General features: G+C 37.3%; 1 protein-coding gene across 9 annotated transcripts in view; it reads right to left on the bottom strand.

Moving 5' to 3' along the window:
- Positions 1 to 20,920, bottom strand: part of LOC105835685 (small conductance calcium-activated potassium channel protein) — a 204,332-nt gene that overhangs the window by 36,022 nt on the left and 147,390 nt on the right. For all 9 annotated transcript variants that reach the window (XM_036287368.1, XM_036287367.1, XM_036287366.1 and 6 more), the window contains one exon: positions 833 to 928. In XM_036287368.1, coding sequence (XP_036143261.1) covers positions 833 to 928 — 96 coding nt within the window. The remainder of the gene's footprint in view (positions 1 to 832; positions 929 to 20,920) is intronic.

The raw sequence follows: 20,920 nt of genomic DNA, 5'->3' as shown, positions 1-20,920 counted from the left end.
GTAGAGTTACACATTTATTCGCTCCACAAACACGTCGTCGCCCGTTCGGTTCAGCCCGTCCTTCTCGGAGGCTCGCATGTTTAAACCGATACGCCGAATACGGATAACGCGTAAATAATCGGCGCGCCGTGCGCCGAATAGATAAAATTCGACCGCGCGCGAGACGTAATTGGCCTTTTATTAGCGACGCATTAACACTCGCGTATCTGTGTGTGAAATCGCGTTTCGCGCTGTCCCACGATGGGCGTTTCGATTAGCTCCGCTGCGTCGTCGCGCCGATTTACCCGCGATTTCGAGGGGGCCGTTAAATTCCGTAACCACTGGGCCGTAATGTCACGCTCGGCTTCGTCGAAACGTAAAAACCGATTTGCCTTTTCGCGAATTGCGCCTCTCGATCCCGGAAATTTATTTTATTTCCGATTATTCGCGGCTCTCATTTGTAATTCATATCAAACAATTTCTAATAATTTATTATTTATTTAAAGTAAAACAATAATAATAATTTCCGCGCGTAAAGAGATCCCAATGACGGTAGAAATAGCCACGCGCTGGCACTTTTCGGCAGATATTCGATGTATTTGCAAAAGGCGGAAAGACATTGTCAATCTTTCCGCCTTTTGAGTTGAACTTTGTCGAGGACAAGGGGGCCACGGCAATCGTGCGAGCACGAGAGTGGATAACAACTTCTATATCTTCCGGAACAATCGGAGGGATGTGATCTTGTATTCCGTTTGAATTTAAACGAAGCCCCTTGCGTTCGAAGCCCCTTCCTCCTATGTATTTTATTCAAATATTCACTTATTATACCACGAGAGAGATGTATCATACATACCTGAACTTCTAAGGCATGGTAAGCAAATATGAGGCCAAGCAGTATCACAGTAGACACAGAGATCAGGGTTTTCAGTGCTGTCGAGAAAAACGAGGCCTGGAACATAAAGTATATTCTCACATGTAAACACATATCTGCGAAACTACAATAAGATATATTTTATTCTACATATTTATTTATTTTTTTATTTACGTAGAAAAAAAATCACTAATATCGACACAAGTTTCCTAAGTGACACCCTTTTATTTCTCAGAAATTAAATATTGTATTTTATTAATACTAAACTGGTTAGATAATTAAAGAAGTAAAAACCTATAATCTTGATATTTTCATGGCCTTTTTCTATAAAATCTAAATACTAAATTTTTCAAAAATAAAAATATTTAAAAATAATTTTTCTTCTAATTTATAATTTAGATTACATGTATTATAGATTTTTGATCGACGGTTTATGCGGGAAGCTCACGTTTGCATATTTTATAATATTTTCTCTGTATTTTATATCAAATGTTGTTCAATTTAAAATATTAATTATTAACAAAGTTATTTTAATATATAATAAGGGGAGGGTCATAATACCACCTTCTCCTCTTCACGTAAATAAATGTTTACATGACAATTGTTCATAATATTAATTCTAAAATATTTATTAAGAGGTTATTTAGAAAAACATGATACTACTGTAATGGACCAAAGAGATAATTTTTTGTTTAATCAGAGAAAAAACATATTAAACACATTTGCGTAAATCGACATAGCAGGAATTTACATATACCTTAAAAATTGCAACCAATTCTGTCGCTCAAGAGATAAACATAATCGTTGTTTCAGCACTTCACTCTCGATAATTATAATTTACGGACTGCTCGAGGAATTAATTATCGAATTTCTGCAGAAATAACGAACTCTCCTCTTATCGTTAATTGCCCACTTTTGCAAAATAATGAAATATGCGTATATCTTTGTGCAGTTGCTTGTTGCAGTAAAAGTCCAGCGCGGCGCTCCTAACAACGGCGTCCGATTTATGACTCTCGACCCAGCAAAAGCGCGAACATCTTTAACGGTCGTAAAAAGTGTCGGCGTAAAAAGAGCGTTTTAGAAAAATAGAATCTTTTTCTTTTATGCCCTATGTTCTAGACAGGAACTTGGAATATTGCAATAATATATATTCCTTTAAACGAGCTTTAAATTGTGCACATATTGCTACACGTTATTACGAGCGCCATTCCGTCTGACATTGATCAGAGCATGTCAAGCACGAAAAACGGCACAATAAATAACGAAGTGCTGAAGAAAGGCGTCACAATTAATTAATAATAATTTTGGCACGTTTCAAATATTTTTTAGTAAAATGTTTTATGGAAGAGTCAAGTATTTTACTAGAAGTTACATATTTTATATCATAAAGTTGCTGTATTATATTAAGGACGTGTCCTCAGAAAAGAGTTCTGAAAAGAATCATAATATATGACTTTGCATATCTTTTTAACACAAGAGCGCTTTTGGCCATTACCATCTTCTAAATAATACATAACGAGTAATTTGAATTACATACACTTTCATTAACAAGTAACGTTGCAGCATTTTCACTAGCGTGACGTTATATTTAAAGAGAATTTATGAACGTTTCTTAATAAAAAAATGATACGATGAAACTTCATTTTTTTAAATCCCGAGATGTCAATTTAACTCTTCGTGTAAATATAGCTTTTCCACATTTTTATGTTTCGTTCGCAATTAAATTACTTAAAAGTTTCCTGTCCATAAGAAAAAACGTTCAATGCTCTTTTAAAAAATTAAAAAGCTAGGACTACGGGAGAAAATTACTCCAAGTAAGAAAAATAAGTCGTGAAATATGCTCTTTATATTCGATAACGTAATAATTAAGATATAGCGATTATTCGAAGAAGGAGACTTAAGTATGACATCTTTTCACCTCACTCCACTAACGTAATATAACGTATGTTGTACGTAACAGTTACATTGTTGAATAAGTAATTATAATATCGATTTTGTGTTACCGTTTTTGCTCTTTCACATTTATCTTATACGTTATTGTTAATTGGTATTTACTGAGAATCTGTATTCATGATTGCATACATGTTAAATATTGAATTAGTTAACATAGGGCAACTCATACCCCGAAGCGTAAAATCTTTGTTCACGGAAACTGAATTAATAATGAAATACACTTAACGTGTGATCCTTTTTCTGCTTCTGCCTTATATCTAGGGCATTTTAGAGCGTCGGTTGCTCCTCAGGGCCGATAGACAGAATTAAATATTAACGTATGAAAAACCACTTGTGTCAACTCGCTCTCTCCACGTCAGGTCGGTTACGGGGCTGAGATCGTGTTAAAATTCCGCCGTAAAAGTGCTGCGCGCGCTTTATATCGCGCGCGATAAATCTCGAGAGATTTTATCCTGCTGAATTTACTGCGGTTGCGTGACGTACAAAATTTAAGAAGGCTAATTCCTGACGTGGTAACATCGCGACGTTCGCTCTGCCGCTTTCCAGTCGCGCCTCGCTTTAGCGACTGCACCTTATTTACAGCAGCCCGAGCCACGTAGCGTAATTTCCGTTGTGCATCGTCGAATGCACCTCGCTTTGTCTGCCTACGCCGCTCCCGGCGTAATCTCGCGATACGCAACGCCGGGCGGGCGTTTAGCTTTTAAGCTCGCTCGAGATGTTTGCCCGAGCTTAAAGTCTACAAGGTTTATTCGTCGCTCCTTTTACCCGCGCGCTCTTTGACCAATTCAAAGCTCATTTTGGTTCGATGTATAAAGGGTCTTCTTGGTAACTGAGCTTCGATTAAAATTCTGACTTTATAAGCAAGACTCACTCAAAACTGCACGATGGCGGGCCATTTCGTAATTGGAAACTTTCCCCAGAATAATAGTACAATTGCCGTTTCTCGCTAGTTCGCGTTTCCTAGAACCTATAAATGATAAGACTACACAGGGGATAGCTCTGATGCTTCTTGCATGCACACATACGGGTATTAGTTTATTCGGTGTGGGTATGAGAGAGGTTTACGAGATTTTCGGTGAATTGTGGATCGCAATAACGAGCTGCTTTCCGGAAGAACGACGACGACAACAGTTCGCTGGCTGAGCAAAGCCTCTTTCCGCCATGTAACCTGGAAAGGGATTAAGGGCTCGCAAGAAACGATGGGAGCCAGTCCGAAACGTCGGTTGGTTGCTTTTCGCGAAATTCCCCCTGACGAATCTATCTCGGAGACAATGCTGCCGCGCGAAATGTATTTAAACCTGAACGATTTTATTATAAGCCACTCGCGTAATCGCGCCTAAGACGTCAAAGAGGGTCTCCCGCCCTCATTACGCGAGGGAGAGGATTCACTGCGCTACAGTAAATAACAAAAAGAAGAAATATCTAAAGGGATAAAAATGTAAATGCCCCGTCGAATAGGGCCATGAGATTTCGCGCTGTCGCGCCCTCGTCGGGTTTTCATTCGATTCGTGGAATAAAACTTTTTTCCCCCCGACACTTTCGCGCCTGTGCTCTCACGTCTGTCGGCTAAAATTTCTGGTCACCGGTATAAATGGATTAAAGGATTAGGTTAAAGTATAAGCGGCCAAATTTATTCCCGGCCGGCCTTATGAGAGTTGATTTTACGAGTGTTAACACGATGTTCGCGCGGATATGCGAAATTGCTATCACGCGAGATTACGCTGCATGTAACCGCGTAACAAGCTGTGAAATTTGTGCGCGTGGCCCCGTCGTTATTCTCGTCCGATGCCTTTGCGTTTCGGGTAAACAATTGCGGCATGCGTTTCGGTCAAAATAATTACGAGGGAGAACTTGCCTCTTTGCCGTGACTATTCGAAATGTTGCACAAGAGACAATAATCCACACGTTTAATCTCGAACAAAATATTCCGGACAGACTAACCGTAACAAGAATCACAGATAAATATAATGGACTTTTCCTACGAAACAGAGAGAAGAGCCGGAACAAAGTTTAACAATTTGACTGCTAAGCCGATCTCTTGAACCAGCATTGGACTTTAGGAAGTCCAAAGTTGAGAAATGCACAGCTATTTGTAATACGTGCAGTGTCAGATTATGAGATAAACCACGCCAAAGTAAAAAAATATACACATGTTATACTTGTATTTATATTATTATATACTTAATAGTAAACTAGAAGATGATATTACGGTCCTTATAAATATAATACACCGAGAGAAAGAATAGCTGCAGTAACCGTAATATCACTATAATTTATAACCATTTTTGGACCCAACCATATTTTTATACTTATTCAACAATATAAATCATAGCTTGTTTAAATTATATTAACGCTTTGACAAGTCTAATACAGTCTCTCTTTCAAAGTTTTCAAATCGAAGTAGTTATTTGATAAGTTTATTTGCAGTCTTACTGTTAATTTATGTCTAGTTTATATTACGTGCACTATAGATTTTATACTATCGTGACCTACATGGTTTGTTCAAAATGTAGCGAAACTTTCGAAATGGCATGTGACCCGTACGTGTTAATCTGCTATTGGCACTGCTTAGCGGGATCCCTTATCATAAATGTGCCATTTGGAACATCAGTCTATGTTGCTTAATTTATAATCTATGGATAGCTGTTTAAGTTTGGTGCTCGTGGCAATTTTTTGGATTTCTAAAATAAACACAAGCAAATAAAGAAAAGAAAATAATTCTGTTCTGAAAATTCTTGGTAGAACCATTTTCAACCGGATAAATAAAATTGTTACGTCAAGATATAAGCATGGCGATCAAAGTATTGAAACGATCAGCGCCTGTCATTTGTATAAATTTTCAAAAATCTGAGCTTAACGTTTTTTTTTCGAAAAGTTGAAAGAGTCACGACGATTCGAATATGGTACGCATAAAGGCAACGATATTGTAACCATCAGTTGTAAATTCTCCGACACCCGTCGGGGGATCCCGTCGTTGGTCTAAAATAGTCGATTAGACTCGCCGTAAAACGGATTTCGGCGGGATAGTCCAATTATCGGTTATCGCTCCCCTAAAGATGAAACCCATTGAGGAGCTTACGGTGTCCACGAGCGTGCGGATGTGCCGGGATTTCACGCCATTATAAATTTACGAGATCCAAAGCTCTCTCCGAAGGCTTGTATCAATAAGGAGCGACGGCTGAGGAAGGGAAGCGCGGCGGGGGGGGGGGGGGGGGAGGATTATACGAGCCGTGATCCGAACATGAATTAACGCGAGTGCACCTGCGGGGACCGATTTTCCTGCCGCGAGAGAAAACACGCGCCGGAAAACGTCGCGCCGGCGTTTGCGGTTCGAAAAACGATTATGGCTCTCCCGGCGGCGTCTAGAACGATGCAGGATTTATGCGTCTCTCGACGGAATGGGGATGGGGAGAGGGAAGGAGAAGATAGCTTTAGAGCACGGGATATCTTTAGAACGGCTTTTCTGTTTTATTTGTTTCCCCCCCTTTTTACCTAATTTTCTATTTTTCATATTTGCGCTTATATCGGGAAACGCACCGCGCGCGTCGTTATAAGAGACACGTAAAAAAATATCTGTGAAGGTGTGACGGGGGAAAAAAAAGCTGGAGAGAGATGTAGGAGTTTCGTTGGGAATGTTTAAAAAGGTCAGGACGTAAAAAGAAGCGTCCGAGAGGGATCGCGTCTTTTGAATAGTTTTTACGACGTTTCCTTGAAACGCGAGCGTCATAAATGTCTCGATAATTAAAGCACTTTCCGGCAGGTTTTGTCGAAAAAATAATGCGTTCTACAGCTGACTACAGATCGTTGAAGTAGATTCCGTCGCAGCCGACACAAGTAAAAATGAATATCGATTCGCCGGAGATGCCATAATTAAATGCGACAAACTTTTCAGACGTATAGAAAGCCAATGTATGGATAAATATCAGTTTTCCTCGTTCCAAATCCCTCAAACTTTCGGTACGTTTAAACGAAACGGGAATTTCAATTGTAGGCTTACGATTAATCGCCGAAAAAAAAAAGCAAACAAACACAGAAAGTTTCGGCGAGGAAGAATATAACAATTAAGCAAGAACGATATGAAAGTTTGTACCTTTTGTAACGATGAAAACAACGCGCCCTCGTCCGTATCCTCCTTTTCCCCCTCGTTCCACGGGGTCGCGTCTCCCGTTCCACCCGGCCGAACTCGAGATGTTTTCGCAGTGGCGAGAATGGACTCCCTATGAAACTTTAAGCGGGTAATCATCCCCGTAAAGGCTCATCGATCGATCGGGACAATACGGGGAACCGTGCCAAACCGCCTCCCCCCTCCCTCCCAACCCCTTTATCGCCCTCTTGGCAATCCGCAACTCCTCTTTGTTTCGCATCATCGAGTTCCTCCCGATGTTGTCCTGGCTCTCAGACGCATTCAGACCGCCATACATTCATCTCGACGTCGATTATATTAGCTTCCGTTCTTCGCCTCGGCATTCATTCGGAAATGGCCGCCAGCGATTATGTGTATATTCCTCTTTTGTCTGATTTTCCTTTTTAATAAAGAGTCTCGCACTTCTCTCCTCGTACAAAAGACTTCCATCGATATCCCGTTTTCTTGTTTCGAGACCAGATGATTCTTTAATAATCGTTGAGAACTTTATGATACTTCTATTTACAGGGGCAGCTTGCCAAAATCGTACTACCCATTTATTTAATACTTATTCACACGTAAATTATTGTTACAAATTATTTGATATTTAACCCTTAAAGAAGTTTACTTAAAGAAGTTTATTTTAGTGTAAATTACTGTGTAAATTACTTTGTGATCTTTAATATAGTTAATGCTTAAAGTAAATAATTATTAATAGTGTACTAACTTTCAGCAAGGAAAGATATTTATGGAAAAACTGTTTTATGCTTAATTATTCGCCAGAGAAATGAATTAATTTCTTATAAGCCTCTTAAATGCAGCCTTAAATATAAGCCTTCTTACGTGCCTCTTAAAAACCTCGCAAAAAGTACAGTTTAAGAAGCGATTTCTCACAAATCGTACCTCAAGCAATTTCCAAAACCTACTTCAAAAGAATAAATTTTCGAAGACAACAAACAAATATTGAAGAGAAAAAAAACAAAGAGATTTATATGTATTAATAACAAGTTCAAAAAATTTAATATATAATCATAATAATACAATTAATAATACGATTTGAGAAATAATTGCTTAACATGTTTGTTAACGCATATTTAGCTTGTCACACATAGATTAAATATATTTAATTTATCATTTTACTACTATATAAATAATTTTATAATCGTAAAATAATGAAAGTAATAATATGCTAAATAACTAATTATAAAATAATATATAAATAAGCATGAATTAGGCACAATTTAATTACGGTGTATTAAACTTCGTAGTGGCATGATTTAGGTTACGTGAAAAAATGTTTTGAAGTTTTACACCGATTTAATTGTATAATAATTGTAATAAGTATGTAAAATAAACGTAAAATGTTCCGCAACAAATTATAAAAGCATAATAAAACCGCACTGCACAGAATAAAACCGCACTGTTGAATTATCGATCATATGCGAATTAATAAAACATTATACCAAACATTTCCGATTTGTTTAAATATTTAGATAGGAACACATTATAATAGAACCTAAAATTTTCTTGTCTTATACGCATCTCATTTATTCCATACTTTTAAATTTTGTTTATATTTAATAAATAAAAAAATTAATAATAATAAATTAAAGAAATACGAGGTGATCATTAGGAAGCTCTCCCTTAATTATGATTCAAATTTTCAACTTTTCTCACATCAGTAGTTTCGTTTTTTTTTTCAAGATTTTTTTTTTTCTTTTGAATGAATTAATGAACGCACGAGCGTCCACGAGTTTCACTGCTGTATTGTATATTTCAAGAAAATATTACTGGAATAACATTCATCTCACAACATTGCATAAAGCCTTTTCAAATCAAACGTATCAGATGTTGCATTTGCTTTTTCATTAAACTTCGCCTCTATTAGTGCTGCGATAGTACAGCTCTTTGCGAAAAAGAGGGATATTCGAGATGATCCCCGCCCCCGCGCGCGCGCGTGCAAATGCGCTACGTAATATCGTGGCGGGCTCGCGGATGAAAACATTCGTCGAACATGTGGGATGGGATGGGTGTGCACGGCGTTCAGGAAGTTTCTATAGCGACGGCATGATCTATTCGTGCGTGTCCATGCGCACGTTCGCGCTTCCGCGCGAGGCGTGCGAGCGTGCGAGGCGATGCGACGCCTCGTCGTTTGTGTGGTCATGCCCTGTGAAATTTGCAAAAACCGTCTTTGCCGCCGTTTTCTTGCCCGTTTTTGTCGGAAGAGAAAAAAACAAGGAGAAGAGCTCAAGCATTAAGAAGGCGGTCGCGAGTTGTCGCTCCAATGGCGCACCGTCCTTGATGGAGCGGAAATATAGAACGCGTAACACGTGGACTGACGTGCGAACTTTCTCTCTCTCTCTCTCTCTCTCTCTCGAATTTTCTCTCTCTCTTTCGACGAAACCCCGGAAACGTGTCCGGCGTTATCTGGCGCGTCGCGCGAAAAAAGGGAAGGGATGAACGAACGTGACCAAGAATCTGAACATCGAATTTTAGATCGTGCCTCCACGTTGATCGGATTATTTGAATTTTAAAGATGTCTGTGTCACAGAGCATTACCAAAAGTATAAAAATTGCGCAGACTGTTATTTCGTTTGTATATATGTGTAGAATTTGAGAACAAAAACCTCTTATTGATTTAAGTTGTTTAGTTTTTTAATTTCGTGCTCTTGATTCCTATATATTGCGTTTTTTGGTACACATTTGTAAATTTGGTGTGTGAACAACATTACGAATTAAATTAAATTTTTTACATGTGCTAATAAAATTCTAATAAATACTCATACAAGAATTTATTTGGATTCACTCACTTGTTTGATGGCGTTATTTTTCCTGTCTAAAATTTCTTTGTATATTTACTGGAGATTACAACAGTTCAACAAGATTGGCCTTTGTTCTAACACTTCGATTTCTTTTTAAGCTACCATTAAAACATAATTAGAAAATTATTGCATTCCTGTTAAGCATAAGTTAAGAATAAGTTTGTTTCTATAATGTACGGAAAAAAGTGTACTCTCCAAATCAATTGTTTAATTAATAACGTCAACGAAAAAAACACGCACGCTTATTTATAAAATAATGAAATGAATTAAACCAATTATAATATTGCGAACTAATCAAGTTGGAAAATGAAGCTAAAGTGACGTACAGAATGCGATAACAGTTAACTGTCGATTGAACTAGAAAATGTATAAATCACACAATAAGCACTAAGATCCGCTACAATCATTTATTTGTCTATCTCTACTTGAATTGTGTTATTCGCACAATACGATGTTATATATATTATTGTAGTTAACAGTTGAAATGATGCCAATCTCATTGAACTGATATAATCTCAAGTAAATATACGAAGAAATTTTATCAAAAACAACATGTTCTCATTGTCTTTTATCTCCTTTTCATTGTTGTTCAAAAAGGTTTTAAAGACCCTCTATTCCTTTAAATTTCAGCAACATTTGTTAAAGACATCAGATGTCTTTCAAACTTACATATTGTCTTAGGTAGATAAAGAGCCTTATGAAGTAAGTAAGATTTATAAATAAAAAAGATCTTGTTACATTGAACGTTATAGGCCATACTGAGTCCTTATTTTTCTTACATGTGATATTCTTTATAAATCCATTCCTGACCCTCGTAAGTTATTTCTAGTAAATGAGAAAGATCGCTAATATTGACACACCATTTTGTTGTGGATAATATTTCTTAAACAAAAGCTAAATATAAAACTTTGAAACAAAAGCTAAAAATAAAACTTTAAAAACATAAATGTGAACTAGAAAGTATCTTCTATCAAATGGTGTAGCAGTCTTTATAGTACTATTTCATATTGTGTAATATAATTAATGTTTTTGTAATATAATAAAAAATAAACGTTTAAGAAATCGAACCTCATAACTGGCATAGTTCAGGCACAAAGCAGTTAATTATAAAATAAATTAATACACTAAATAATAAAATACATTTTTAGATACTAAACAATAAAGTTTGTAAAATAAAAGAAAATAGAATTAATATTTTAAAAGTAAAAGCAATTTAAGGATTAAAAAATAAACATTTTATTTAAGCCATTTAAGGAATAGACAATTTAAAATAAAATTGTTGTATTATAAAAAGATCACACATGATTTGTTCCAGTAAAAAAAATCGATTTATGCACCACGATAATTTCACGTTTTATATCGTATTATTCGAAAAATACGAAAAAGAAAAATATCAACAAAACAGTTTTAAGCAATTACAAACATGTAAAATAATATAATATTATCAGTAATACACTCACTATTGTTTGAACTATCCAACTTGCAAAATAAATTCATGCAAATTTTGTTTTCGCTTTTAAAAAAGTTTTTAAAAAAGAATTTTAATCTAAAAACTAAATTTTGTTTTTGCTTTTAAAAAAGTTTTTGAAAGAGAATTTTAATTTTAAATTTTAAAACCTTTACTCAATCCTAATTTATTTGTATCAATAATATATCTAAAAACTAAATGCTCGTAAGGCCTTTGATTGTATATAAAACTGCGATTACAAAATTGCGATTATAGAGGGAAAAAGAGTAACGGGAGAGAGAAAAAATGAAGGCCGTAAAGTTATATAGGTTGTGAAGTGCTCTACGAGCTAAAAACGCGGGCGCCGGCATTGAACTTGAACTTCAACGGGTCGAAATTATAACCCGCGCTTTTTATAATCCGCCAATAAAACGCGCATTTATCGACAACGGGATCTTCAATTCGCCGCCGTGTTTTGATCTCTCGCACAAGCGTATACCACCGATTTACTAGATGAGCGGTTATTTATAGTCGGTTATTTTGGATTTGGGTTGCGTTTAGCCGATGTCGGATATTCATTCGACGCACGTGCGCTCCACCTTTGGAAATAAAAATCAACTCCCGGTGAAAATTGCTCTTCACAGAATATGCGCCCGCATGCAAAACCTTTGATCAATATATTTTTGTCAATAGGTATAAATTATGTTTCAAACGTAGAGGAATATGCTTTCATTAAAAATACAGAGGTAAATAATTCCACTTTAATCGCAAATTTCGATGAATTTCCCATTAAATATATCGCAGCTCAGAGAATCATTGGAATTAATTCCCGAGTAAAACAAACAGATAAAAACGACGGCCATTTTTCTTAAATATTTAATGCACTTTCCTCATAATCTTCACGACTAGAGAGAAGTGGCAGATAGGATTTTCCCTTCTTTGCGGTTACTTCCGGACGATGCGTCACGGGAATACTCTCGCCTAGCGCAGATTATAAAGCGATCATCGCTCGGCCTCCTCCGACTGATACGGGGCGCCTTTTTGTGAAGAAGTCTGACAAGGAAAAATAACACGGGAGACTCGGGTGAACCAGCGGCGTTCCGGAGCACTTGAAAAATTAATCCGCATCGGAGAAGACGTTTCTTCGACGTCAAAGGGGAAGGACGTCGACAAAGGAAAAGAGAAAGTGTATAAAAAGAGTCGAGAAGCAAAGCTCTCGTCTTTAACGTGGGAAATAATTATTCAAGCTCTTCGCGGCTCTGGCTCTCGCACTTGATTAACAAAATGAAGCCCCGGAGGAAGCGCAATATCAATAGAAGATTTTCACAAGTAAAAACTTGCATTTCTAAAACTGACAAGAAACTGACGTAAAACTTTTTCTCGAGATTGAGAATAAGAGTGATCTATCCGCATTTGACATATGAAAGCTGCATAGGTTTAAAAGTCGACAGTGAAAGAAACAGAGTATTCGAAAACATTACATGTTAATCTTACATTAAACTACACCGAAAGAAAAATTTCGAACTACATATTTAGAACCAAATAGTTCTTGTGTTATAAAAAAAGATTATTTGTGAAAACGAAATATACATTTCTGTAAAATATACTTCTGAAATATATTTCTATAAAATATATCTTATTTAAAGCAATAGCACCCAGCGTGTGCGTAAAAATAAATGATTTATGTGCTACAAACAAAACTTTTATTTCCCTCTATTTAAATAAATCATTCATTAGAGAAGAATACTCGAAATATTTTTATAGGATAAAATATATGTTTTATTTCTAAAATTTTATTCCTAAGAAATAAACTAATTAATAAGAAAAATAAGATATATTTAATAGAAACATATACTTTGTTATTACAATTTTTGTATAACAAATAAATGTCAAAGAATACGTTACAAGAAACATTTGGTTTTCAATACTTCGACTTTTTTCTTTTAGTGTACACAAGAAAGATCAACTGTTTGGTATTATAAAGTTACAGAAAAGATTTTGAAAGGTGGATTTTGTAGAAAATCTCTGATTCTAAAATTGTAGAAAGTTTAGATTTGACAAATATAAAATTCTATAAGAATGGAAATGTTGGAAAATTGAGATACCCAAGACCAGACTTGTTTAAATCTGAGGTATGTAAATCTGAATAGTTTAAAAGATTGGAAACGTGGAAAAATCTAAGTATTTGATAACAACGTGTGTTTGATCTTAAACACGTGATTCTAAAATCGTCTAGATTTAGCAAATTTAAAATTCTAACTGTGAAAATCTTTGAAAATTGAGATAATCAAGCCGCGGACGTGTTCAAATTCTGAGATACAAAAGCTGCACAGTTTCAAAACTTAAAAATAGAAAAATCGAAGTATTTGAGAAGAACCACGTGTTTGACCTTAAGTTATTGTAAGAAGGATCAAGTGTCTGCAAAACTGTAAAGTCAGAGAAAAAATTTTTTAAAGGTGGGTTTAAAAATCCTCCGATTCCAAAGTTTTGGACACTCTGAATTTTGCAAACTTAAAATTTCAGGAATGCACATTTCTCAATGCTTTGAAAATGATGAGATATGCAAGAAATTTTCTGCAAAGATCATGAGATTGGTCTTACTTATCATAAGGCCTAACATTTAAATTTCCAATTAAAAATAACTTCTTCAAAGCTATTTTTGCCATAATATGATTTACATTTTCTTTTATATTTATGAGACCTTCATGAATATTAAGTTTCATAAATTTTCAAAATACTTTTAAATCTGAGAAAAAAGTATTTTAAATATAGAGAATTAATCTTCATTGGAAAGCGGTATCACACAGGGGATATTCTTTTGACATCAAAGCTCATCCGACCAGGGGATGCCGGCAAACTGCCCTCGAGGGTGGAAAATAATTATTCGTGCTCTCGGGACGATCAAGCTCGCGAGGGGAAATAAAATTTCGTTGCGAAATTTCATTTACAGGGAATTTCATTTGGATTCGTTGCGCGAAGCGATATTTGTTCCAATTTGCGTGAACGCGAAGGGACAGCGATTGCGCGATTTCAGAGATTTCAGAGATTTCGAGATTTGCGAGTACTTTTGGATTTCTGAGAAGAATAAAGAATGAAGAATAAATGAATGAATCGGTTTATGATCATCTCAGAATAAACCCCTGTCAAAGGAATACATACTCAGGGAATTTAAAGTTGGTGTATCACAGAAAAACAAGAGAAGAAAGTAAGTAAATATAATACATAAGACTTCGATTAATCTGTCATTAATAGAGAATGTTAAAAAAAAGCCGATATTTGTCTGAAAAGAATGTTTTTCTTTTAGATTTTGTCCTGGACATTTAAAGCTTAAAAAGTCCAAAGTGTTTCAGATTCTTTTAAAATTAAGGCAGAAGAGAACTAATTAGTGATAAAATAAAATCATGTAATATAATGATAAAATAATGAGGCAAAGAAATATATAGTAATAATGAAACATGTAGTCAGCAATTTTCCAGAAAGTTGGGTAAGCGGAAGTGAGATGGCTTCATACTAAAGCTTTGTGCTTCATAATGATTAATATGAATACATAATTAGAAGTAGAATCCATAATAACTGCGCGTTTATTAATTGTTCATTAATCATTAATTAAAAAGCGGCCGTGAAAAGACTGTCGTATTACAGAACTATCTTTCCAACAATGTTCGCGTAATATACATAAAAACACCGATAAGAAAATAGACGGTATCAATTTTAAATAAACAATTTTAAACAAAAAACTATTAATAGATAAGAAAATTAAATAAACAATTTTAAAACAAACGTTTCACGATTAAAAGCTGCAAAAAATTTCGAAACGATTAGCCTGAGATTTTCGCACGTACTTTTTATTATTACGAAACCACGCGTTTAAAAGTATTATGAAACTTACCGTCCCGTCTTCTCCGTCATAAAAGTTTGCTTTCGCGCGAAATAAATACGCCACTTATTTCACCGCCGTTAATTCTGCCACCGTTTTATGCTTCAAGTATCGTTTATTTTGCGACACCTCCCGGCGGTGCACTTCCGTTTAGCCGCGAGAGAAAAGTCCGTTCGCGGTTTCGCAAAGAGTGAGAGACAAAGGGAGATAGAGAGAAGCACCACAAACGGGAACTTAAGAGAGTCAGCTTTTTTCGACGAATTTTCGTCCGCGTACAACTTACCGTCGCAAAAAAGCTCGATTACGGTAGCTTAATCCCTCCGCGACTGTCGTCGTAAACGCGAAGACGAACGTTGGTCGAATTGCCTAGAAATTTTCCACGGGGCTTCCCCGGGAAATCTCTTCTCCGGTTCATAAAGCACTCAGTCCTGAATTACACTTCCCTTCTTTTGACTTAGGAACCATGCCAAGTAACGACAACGGTGACGAAACGACGATTTTACGAAGCTGAGAGGAACGCTTTGCTCGGTAGGATAATGGAAAAATATACGGCAGCGCAGACGTGCGTAACTGTGACAAAAGATGCGCGACTTCGGCTGCTCGAAAGAACAACTTTCCGAGGAAGAATCGACAGCATTCTATGCATACGGCGTTTTTTAAATACTGATCAATGTGTTTTAAGAATTAGTTCTGAAGTTGTGAAGAGAAAAACTGTGAACATATCGCACTTCTTGCTACCGAAAGATGCTATTAAAAAAATTAAGTTTTGCAAAAAAGGGAAAAAGACTATTTTTCAAGTTGATAGAAATTATTAACTAATCAAATAATATCAGAATAACTAAATAATAATTTTTTCGAGATCATTTAAATAATTAATCTTTTCTGTCAATCTGTCAAGTTAAAAAATAATTTTTCTTTTTCTTTTGAGAAAAATCAATCCTTTTTATTTGTGTCACTTTCAAAAATCCAATAAAATCTCGTTTAAAAGATACAGAATACTAAAAATATATTGAATAAAATAACTTTAAGTTGATATTGTAGAGCCGAACAGCTTTCGAACAACCAAACCTGTCAAAATGACGAGTTTAACATTTTTATAATAAAATCGGATTTTTTAATTTTAAATTATTTCACTATTAAAGAAATTAAAAATAATAATAAATATCTAAAAAAAGTAAAATTAGAAATAAAAAAATACTAGACATAGGTATGCCTTTATTCGAGTTGTTAAAAAGCAATCTATGTAAAAATTTCTTTACATAGAAGGCTTATGTATTTTTAATTACGGATAGTCTCCTCCGTCAATGCTTCCGAAAGAGTTTAACTTGTGCAAACAGCAACTCTTGCAAATAATAACTTTTTCGGAACTTAAAAATTCTCCTAAAGTCACTGCAGCGATAATTGTCCGAAACTTCCCGTCTTTGTAAATATAAAACCATAGAATTCGAGATCTCGAGAGTTTCGAAGTTAAGACACGCCTCGCATTCGCACGGCTGATCTTCCGAAATTTTGTCGGGTGTGGATCTTCAGCGCGTCTCGAGGACTTTCCAATATCTCAAATCCACGAAACCTCGGACGTGGAAAATTATAATAACTGGTGATTTAGAGCACCGTCGGTTAATCGGTGCATGAAAAAGAAATATGAATTTGTAATCCGGGAATGGACGAACAAATCCAACGTCGAACGAAATCAGATGGAGCTCAAAGAGGGAGCGGATAATCTCGCGCAGGTTAATACGCGATTTGCAGATCGTACCGTACGTAAAGCGTATCGGTAAACTCGAGACGGGATCTGACTGGCGGTCGAGGGATCGGCAGAAGCGCGACATGGCGGATCCATTCGGTAATCCACCGCGATAAAAGCACTTCGCGACTCGTTTTTATTTTCGCGAGGGCGATACGCGAGAGGTATCGGAGGAGGGCCTAACACACGAGGATCTCCAGGCCCGGAGGTCACCGACGAAAAAAGAGGATGGTGCATAAAAGGCGCCATCAGCATTAGGTCGTAAGCTGCTGATAGCGCGTCCCGAGGAAAAAGAGGAAACGCCGCGCGATGTTGAGCGATCGTTAAGCTGAAACACTTCGAGTCATTCGCCGTTCTTTACTTTCGGACGTGAACCCGCGTGCGAGAGAAAAATTTCTCCTCTCGTCATCCGTCAGATGGCGACTTTACGTTCTCTCCTTTTCCCTCTCTCTCTCTCTCTCTCTCTCTCTCCTCTCTCTTTCTCGCATCGGTTCGACGAGAGAACGAAACGAGATCTTGAAAATTACACACTTAATATGTGTATCAAGGGGTGAAAAACACGGGGCCATATCGTATACCAGCGAGGCGTATGCTAAACAATATCGTGCTCGGCATGCAAAAAAAGGGAGAAAGGGGAGGAATGATAAACGACGCGGCGATAGTTTCAGCATGATCGTTTAGCGCCAGGTGACGAAAGTGGGACTAGCAAACGGAGAGACGTGATGAACGATGCAGCTCGGCTCCCTTCAACCCCGACTCGGCTCAACATAGCGATGCTTTCTTTCCTTCGTCGTCGCCGTCATCGTCGCCGACGTGGCGATTCTCCTGCAGTTAATTCACGTTCCATTTCGCGACCCGTCGGGGCTTCCCCGACGACCTGCTCTCGTCTCCCGTCACGGTTCCACTTTATAATAACATTAGTCCTCGCGGCCGCATAATTGCCGTCTTCTTCCTTCCACTCTGTCCGTGGTCTTCGCGTCATCGAGGTCGTTCGGGGATTCCCGAGACAACGTGACGGTGCAATTTATCATTCCTCACCGCCGCTGTCACTATGATCGATCTGTCATCCGCGCGAGTGTGGAGCGGGATCGGAGACGAGCTCGGCGAGCCCCGGTTTATATTTATATAATTGCAAGCATTTGTTAACTGTCATCCGCACGTAAAAAGTTTTAGCGAGGGAAAGCCTGGGTGGTAGTACCTAATTGAAATATCGCGTAATCCCCTCGTTAATTTCTGGTAAACTGAAGATTGATGTGTTACAGCTTCATGAACGTCTTTTCGGAGATCTTCCTCGGACGATGATTAAAATGGAGGAGTATGAAGGGAAAGAACGCTTTTTAGGGATTAAATTTTGATATCTTATCCGACTAATCCAAAATGAACCTAATAATTTCGCAATTTTCGGTTAAATCAAGTTATTTTATATATCTTGAAAAATATGAAGTAAAGGAGATGAAAAAAAAAAAAGATAAAAAAGAAAAGAGGAGAGGAAGAAGTAAAAAAAGAAGAAAATGAAATAAGGATAAATGTTGAACGTTTTTAACTCTACGGTATTAAACAGATTTTAATTGAAAAATTCTATAATCTCAATTATTAATTATTACATTAAATAAAGATTCTGTTATAACAAAGTTTTATATTTTTATTTAATTCAGTAGAAAGTGAGAAATTGCGATTATCACAAACGTTTATTCCCAGTCACTTACGAAGCCATACACTCTCTCGTATGTCGTTAAGGCAAAATGAATTGTGTTATCAGAAATGACAGATGGAATCGGTCGAGTTTCAGTCCAGTTTCACCCAGATAACTCGCTCGCCCTTGCGCATACGAATTTCAGTGCGAACCCATAACGGTGTCGATACACTCGACTTTGCGACGCCGCCGTATCTCTCGGGGGTTCGCCGAATTTGCAATTCGATGCGCGTGCCCGAGCAAACCGCAGGATTCGTCCGACGATCCTTAAATTGCCGAATATCTAAGGCTAAAGTGTTTTCGTATGCATTGCGTCCTGCATGTAGTTCCATATTGCACCGTTTGTTCGGATATGAAAGTGAAGATTGGAAGGATTAAGCTGCAAAAACTTCGGAACGTCGTCGGAGGGAAATTGGAGGTTACAAAGTTCAACAGGGATTTAAAATAGGAAAAATATACCAGACATACAAAAAAAACAAGAAAATTTACAAGTTCCAAGTTACGAAGGTTCGAGGGACATTAAAGAAAAATACAAAGTAAAAAAAGATAAATATTCGGATATTAAAAAAAATTACAATATTAAATACAAAGATTCAACTCTAAGATTCTGTATAATCCAAATTATTTTTATTGTTCTGAGACTTGTAGAAAAATAACTTAATCAATTCCGAGTTCCAAGAGAGTCTTGCAAATTCGAGCGCATAAAAATGAAAGAAGGAAACGTTTGCAAGTGTAAAAAATTGCGGGGATTCAAATGTCTACATACACAGTTGACGTCTGATAGATACGAAGGACTTTCCAAGCGCGCAAGTTGAAGAAATCCCTGAGCATCAGAAATATGAACATCGAGTTCCGGGAGCCGGAGGACTCGAAAGAGTAGTTCGGTTTCTCCGAGTTCAACCGAAGGCTAGTAATTTCCGGTAGTCCCTCCGCAAAATGCGGTTAATACCGAATGCTTCCTGTAAAATCTAGTTGAAGGACAACGTCTTCAACCCCAATTATCCCACATGACTACGTTCAATTCTGGAATGGATCTCCGTGGCGTGGGAGGGAGGGGAATTGCTCTTCCTCTCCCTTCCCTCCCACCCCTCCGCCTCTCATCAGCTTGCAATATCGATATTGTTAATCCATCGTTCCGCTCTTGGCACAGGATCAGGAATGGCGAATTGCTCAGTCAACAACGGGATTTGGCGGTCCTCGGGGAAATTCTTACTAGGGAGAAAAATATTCCCGTTGAGGGGCTGGGAAAGAGAGAGGGATGAAATAAAAAACGAACGTCGGGAAGAGGAATGAAAAGACACTCGCGAGCTTTCGACCGAAAGCACTCTAGGGACGGAGTGCTTGCCTGTTTGGGAAAAGGATAGGCCGGGTCAAGGCGGCCTCTTCTTTGCAATTGTGATTATCGAACCGGCTCCCTGATACCGTGGAAGAAGGATATACGGGACGACTCGCGCGTCTGCCGTTGTCGCCTTGAATATCCGGTGCATCGACGACCGGGCGTTTTTAGCCGATAACGGTTTGCGAGGTCGCGAGGAGATGTATCCCATTCAACGGGAAATAACTCTCTCTCGCGCCGAATAATCACGTGTCAAGACGCAATGATGAGAAAAGTCCCAACAAAATTTTATTCAAGTCTCGAATTCAGCGTGCTAAAAATATAATTTTATGTTTCGTAAATTGTATTATTCATTTTGCAAATTTAGTTCTTCATATAATACAGCTTCTTAAAACAGTTCCAGAATTTTTATTAAAAAAGAGCCTTAAAAATAAGAGATAAATTAATGAAGATATTAACAAAACAACATTTTTTTCCTTTGTCCTCTTCCCTTTTTATACATAGTGTAACAATGCAAATCTGAATAAGCAGTCGCTTCCGAGCTTTTGTTCCTTTAAATAGTTATACGTGTTTTTAATTGCCCTTTAATTCTCTGTGCATCCTTGTTTGCGCTCGAGTTTGCTCTCTGCAGTGCAGATAAAAATTGCCGGTGTACTTATAGAGAAATGTTCCGTTTTTCCGAGTGCAAACTATCCACGAATTCCGCGTGCCGAGCGTTCGTAAGTTTCGAAATCGTTGCGGGCGAACGCAGGATGAATTTTAATAAAGTTCAGCTTTTCGACGTGAGAAAACCTTCCACATGCCCTACGTTGGTGTCGCCAGAAAAAAAAAGTGCGCGCGATTATTCAATACCACCGCTCGCTAGTAAATTGAAAGTGGTCTATCGACCAACAATCCGACCAGCCTCGATAGACCATAGTTATATAATACTGAAGGCCCGACGACGAGCACTTTGATTCATTAACCCGACAATGTAACGTGAATCAATTTGACCTACTGTCCCAAATGAAGTGACCAATAGCGAACGCAGCAATCCGTTGCTAAAGCGAGATCGCTTATTTTTAATTTACGTACG

This window comes from Monomorium pharaonis, chromosome 5, assembly GCF_013373865.1.
Source record: "Monomorium pharaonis isolate MP-MQ-018 chromosome 5, ASM1337386v2, whole genome shotgun sequence".
NCBI classification, from domain to species: Eukaryota; Metazoa; Arthropoda; class Insecta; order Hymenoptera; family Formicidae; genus Monomorium; species Monomorium pharaonis.
The sequence above is the reverse complement of the archived record's forward strand: the minus strand, read 5'-3'. Positions and strand labels throughout refer to the sequence as shown.